General features: G+C 42.2%; 1 protein-coding gene across 1 annotated transcript; it reads right to left on the reverse strand.

Annotated features, from left to right (window-relative positions):
- Positions 1 to 3,048: 3,048 nt before the first annotated feature.
- On the reverse strand, positions 3,049 to 4,934 carry LOC132206233 (muscarinic acetylcholine receptor M2-like). The gene is made up of 2 exons (XM_059639606.1): positions 4,810 to 4,934; positions 3,049 to 4,492 (listed from the first exon to the last, which is right to left on the reverse strand). The coding sequence occupies exons 1-2, from the start codon at positions 4,932 to 4,934 to the stop codon at positions 3,049 to 3,051; spliced, it is 1,569 nt and encodes a 522-aa protein (XP_059495589.1).
- Between the last annotated feature and the right edge of the window lie 385 nt (positions 4,935 to 5,319).

The following is a 5,319-nucleotide window of genomic DNA, read 5'->3' on the forward strand; positions in this document are numbered from 1 at the left end:
AAATTGGAGAAGGGAAGGGAATTCTGCAACGAATAGGGATAGAGGGGAAGGTGGATAGAAGATGGATGAAGCAGAAGATTGGTGGAGAGGAGATAGACAGGTCAAAGAGGTTGGGTTGATGCCAGTGAAGGTGAATCTAGTAGGGGATTTAGGGAGGGGATAGGTTGGTCCATGGTGGACGGACAGGTCAAGGAGGCAGAATGACGTTTGTGGGTAGAAGATGTGGATGGGGCTTGAGGTGGGAGGAATGGCTAGAAAGGCAGGGAGTAGCTCAGCTGCTTTTGGAATGCAGTAGTAGGAGGGGAAATTTTGAAATATGAGGTACTGCTCCTGCAGCTTTTCGGCAGTGTCATTGTGGCACTGAGCATAGCAGTTCCTCTTATCTCTGCAGCAATTTTAATGCCAGTGCAAAGCATCTTCTAAGGATGATTGCAAAACACCCACAGTCAGTTTGCAATAAACAAATACACCTCCCAGTCGGGAACCATTTCAAATCCCGCTCCCACTCCTTGGACGACACGTTCATCCTGGGCATCCTGCATTGGCACAGTGACACTACCCGAAAGCTGCAGTTTCAGCATCTCAGATTTCGCTTGGGAAACCTACAGCTTGATGTTATCAATGTAGACTTCACAAGTGTCAGTATCTCCCCGAAACCGACTGTATCCCAAAACAAGCTCCAGCCCCGTTTCCTGCCAAACTACTCACCTCATCCTGCCTTCTTGAACAGTCTGTACTCTCTGGATCAACAGGACCCCTCCCTAACTCCCCACTTACATTTGCCTTCACTGGCTCCAATCCCGTCTCTTTGACCTGTCTGTCTCCTCTCACCCTAGCTTCTCCTTCATCCATCTTCAATCCGTCTCCCCCTCTATACCTCATTATTTCAAAATTCCCTTCCCCTCCCACCTTTCTGAAGAAGGATCTCAATCCAAAACATCAGCTTTCCTCCTCCTATGATGCTGCTTGGCCTGCTGCGTACATCCAGCTCGACACCTTGTTATCTCAGATTCTCCAGCAGTTCCTATTATCTCTGCCACTTGTGGATTTGCTGGTGATCTGTCCTCCCCTAGAGATCCAGCTCCAGACCATGCTGCCTCATTTTAGAGAATATCAGACCAAACCTGACAGTCAATCAAATAGGTGGAAGGCAATTGGTGGGAAGTTTTCAGGAAGGAGGGCCTCAGGGAAGTGGGCATGCTGCCAAAAGGCATCAAACAAATGTATTCGTTTCGATTTCCACTCAGCAACCTCACGGGGAGGAAGTCACTGCTGCGTGGAAATCAACCATCAGAGGCCCAGATCCTTGTTCCATTCATTGATACTTCTCAGCAATGGCTGCAGACATTTCATGATGTTAAAGCTGTGGGGAAAGAATGTGGGCAGTCGAGGAAGATTTATCAACAGGAGAAGGGAGGTGTCATCTCATATTTATTTTTCGCCCCCACCCCTGACCGAAAGTCACTCATCCTGTCACCAAATGCCTTTTGAATTGTGAAGCCCAGAGAATAGTACCTGAAGTCACACCGGGTTCAATTCTTATATTCCCCACGTCGCTATACAAGTATAGATGACTGAGGATTCAAACACCTATCACCCACCCAATAAAAACCTCACGCACACCCCCAAACCCTGCCGTTTCTGAACACAACATGGAATGAGGGAGATCAATCTGACCAAGGCCAATTTCTGGGAATTTACATCCCCACACGCTCTGGATTATGATTCCAGGAGGTGCACTCTCTTCATGAGTTCTCAGTTTTGTGTCCCTGATCATTTCTGAGCAGGAGTGTTTGAGCCAGTAGCTTCATAGTCATGTGGGATTTCTCTCTTTTGTTTCGAAGCACAAAACATGTTGATTTCTCAGCTAATGTATTTTACTTGCAACTAACATCAAAGTACACGATGTTCGAATAACAGTTATGTTTCAACTACAAGCCAATATCATCGAAAAGTTTGTATTATCGACATTTAAGTTCCTATCTGGATCATAAACGTGTATTTGTTGCCATATTTTCAATACATTCTGCATTTTGTTGCTTTGTTCTCTCCACTGTGAAGCTGTCTTACACTTCAGGTGTAGTGGAGCTGTGTTTTGCTAATCTGAATATTATTTGTTCAGAAGGAACTGCTGTATTCTATGAATCGGGATTCATTCAAATTTTGGTGGGAAATATCTCTGCTATTGACTTAATCCATCAACTCAACACACAGGGAACAAAAACAAGCTTGATAGCTGGCACAACACAATAAAATGTTAGGAACATGGACGAGCACTTTGTCACAGTGTCCAAGTTTCATTCCATACCTTCAGGCTCTTTGTGACAATCAGAGCATTTCCAATATTCCACGGATTCTAGCTGCACACATTTTACACAAATATGGTGGATTATTATCAATAACTGAATGCTTAATTCGTTGGTTTTATGTTCTTATTCAAGTGAGGATTATTTTAATGCTAATGAAGATGAGTAATTCATTTGAGGAGCCAAACAGATGCATTGACATCAGGCTAATCCCACATGACTGTGAACAATTAGGAGAGCTCTTCTTTTAATTTCCAAAGACTCTTTCTGAAATAAGGAATTAGCTATTATCAAAATACCTAAATGACATTTGCTATAAACATTCAAAGAGTGTACGATGATGAGAATGTCATGTCATTTAATGATTTGAAGATAGTGGATCTGTTCTGTGACACTTTAGGAAGGCAGTGATATCTTGTTAATGAGCACAATATCATCAAATGAAATATTCTCACAGAACAACTTTATGCTGTATTTGATGATGCGTAAATAATAGGTAAGTTTACCATCTCATTCCTTCAAAAATCTACTCGAATAAGTAGCATCAATTTTACCAACAGGAAGCATACGAATCAGTTGTTATGTTTAAAACGTCATTCAGATCTTACATATAAGTGTCAACTTGACACATAATCGGGCACAATTAAACTAAAATCCTGCTGTACATTTGAATATAAATGAAGGAAAATCAAATCAATTATATTTCTGAAAAGTGCACAAAATTATACTCGTAGCTTTTCTTTCATTTTGTTGTATCGATAATTTTGTACTTGCATGAGAGAAGATTCTTGAAGGTTTTCTTGAAGATGGCATTGCACAGAGCATAACAGACTGGGTTGATGGTGCTGTTGATGTAACAGAGCCAATATCCAATGGTCCACATTGTGTCAGGGATACAAATTGAGCAGAAAGTGCTCAACACCATCATGACATTGTATGGGGTTCCACTAATGATGTATGCAAGGATGATAGCTAGTATGGTTCTGGTTACCTGATTCTCTCGAGATTTAGATACTTTCTTCGATGTATTCCTGTTTATGTTACCTAAATTATGGCCTGTTCTTATCATTGGGACATTCCTTTTCTTCCTGTTGATATTTGGGAGTATTCCTGCTGGGTTGCCACAGTCCACATCTTTTTCAAATTTACAAATTCCCTTCATTGAGAAGCAATTGGAGTTGTCAATCCGAAAATAATTTTGTCCCACATAAACGCTTGTTTTGCCTTGGATTGCTTCTTCCTGATTCTCATTCGCAGGCAATGCATTGAGATAAGTTGAATCATTAGTGAGCTCATCTTGATGACTTTGGTCATAGCCATCAACTGTCAATTGCCCGGGTATTTTGCCACTTTGCACTTGATCATGCAGAGGCACAACAGGAATTGTTGGAATTCTGTTATTATTTGTTTTTGCTATTTTTTCTTTCACTGGGCTGGAAGAAACTGTGGAATTACTTGTTTCAGGTGCTGTTTTATCTTGTTTAATTCGGCATTTGCTTGCACGAGATATGAATGTGTACAGAGTCACCATGATTATAGCAGGGAGATAGAAAGAAGCTGTACCGATACTGAGAGTGACAGCTGGATTTGAGAAGAATTGTACATTACACTCACCTTCGTTAACTGTCCGCTCCCCTACGATGTACTGCCAGAAGATAATGGGCGGCGCCCACAGGATAAATGGCAATCCCCAAGCAGCTGCAATCATCATCAAGACCATCTTCGGTCTTTCCTTCACAGGGTAGTGAACCGGCTTTGTCACGCAGAAGTAGCGATCAAGGCTGATCATGAGGAGGTTCAAGGAAGAGGCATAGCTGACAACATAATCTACAGCAAGCCAGAAATCACATGCCACTGGACCCAGAGGCCAGTATCCAACCACAATGTAAACGGTGTATAAGTTCATAGAGAATGCACCAATAATGAAATCCGCACAGGCTAAGCTGATAATAAAATAGTTATTAATAGTTCGCAAATGTCTGTTGACTTTGATAGATACTAGGATCAGAATGTTTCCAACAATGGTCACCAAACTTAGAGATCCTGCTGCAATAACAATGAAGACCATTCCCACTGTATTACAGGAACTCCCTCCTGCAACATCAAACAATCCATTAGTGCTGTGAGATTCATTTGTCTCCATTACATTGGTCATCCTTTTGTCGTGATGCACAGATATCAAATCCCTAAATGCATGAAAGAAAGGAAAGATTGAAATAAATTGTAACTTCACAGGGCTGTGTTTATGGCTGTTCTGAAATTTCTAACATCAAGAGGACCAAAAGTAGTCTCAACACATTAACTTCATTCTCTTCTCGAAGCGACACACTATTTGGTTTGAAATTGTCTCGGAAATCACTATTTTAAAAATTATCTAAGACAGTCAATTACTTTTATTGAACTAAGTGAAGATGTGCTTGGTAACATAGCAAACGTATAGCCCAGAACCAGTCTGAAATAACCCCATGCAGGCTGTGTGCTGTCATCCTGAATTGACATGTACCCAATACACGATGGTGTTCGAGCACACTGAGATCCAGCTTCTCGGGTGAACAGAACACCACTCTCCTGTTTATATTCGTCATCCAGGACTCCTGCATCCTGCAAGTCGGTCTCCTGGCTGGGCATGGTGGAGGCTCAGCACCGTGCGGCAGTCTCTCAGCGGCCTTTGGTCCAATGTGGCCTCAGCGTGAACTTCCATCCTCCAGGTGATTACAGAGGGGTCTCCCGGCCTTGTCAGCCTCCAGGTGAATCCCAGCGCGGTCTGGAGTCAACGCTCAGTGGGGACTGGAAGCTTTTGGGAGCGTGGACTGGGTTTGAAGGACTCTTTTGCTGAACATTTTTATTTCTCTCTTTTTTATAAAATTTATTCCTATGATCTCTAATACTGGATTTTTTATTTCTTTATTTCCCTGCCATGCCACCCCGCCACGAAACTTGAACTGAAGACTCTGTAACTATCTACATTTTTACCTCAGGTGGTCCTATTAGGGGCGATTTGTAAACTTTTTGC

This window comes from Stegostoma tigrinum, chromosome 34, assembly GCF_030684315.1.
Source record: "Stegostoma tigrinum isolate sSteTig4 chromosome 34, sSteTig4.hap1, whole genome shotgun sequence".
In the NCBI taxonomy this organism is placed as follows: Eukaryota; Metazoa; Chordata; class Chondrichthyes; order Orectolobiformes; family Stegostomatidae; genus Stegostoma; species Stegostoma tigrinum.

Bases quoted from the DNA above. Each gene is read 5' to 3' on its own strand.
- LOC132206233 (XM_059639606.1), bottom strand. From the start codon at position 4,934: ATGCCCAGCCAGGAGACCGACTTGCAGGATGCAGGAGTCCTGGATGAC. The intron at 4,493-4,809 runs GTACATGTCAAT...TCATGCATTTAG, and splicing joins CGAACACCATCGTGTATTGG to GGATTTGATATCTGTGCATC.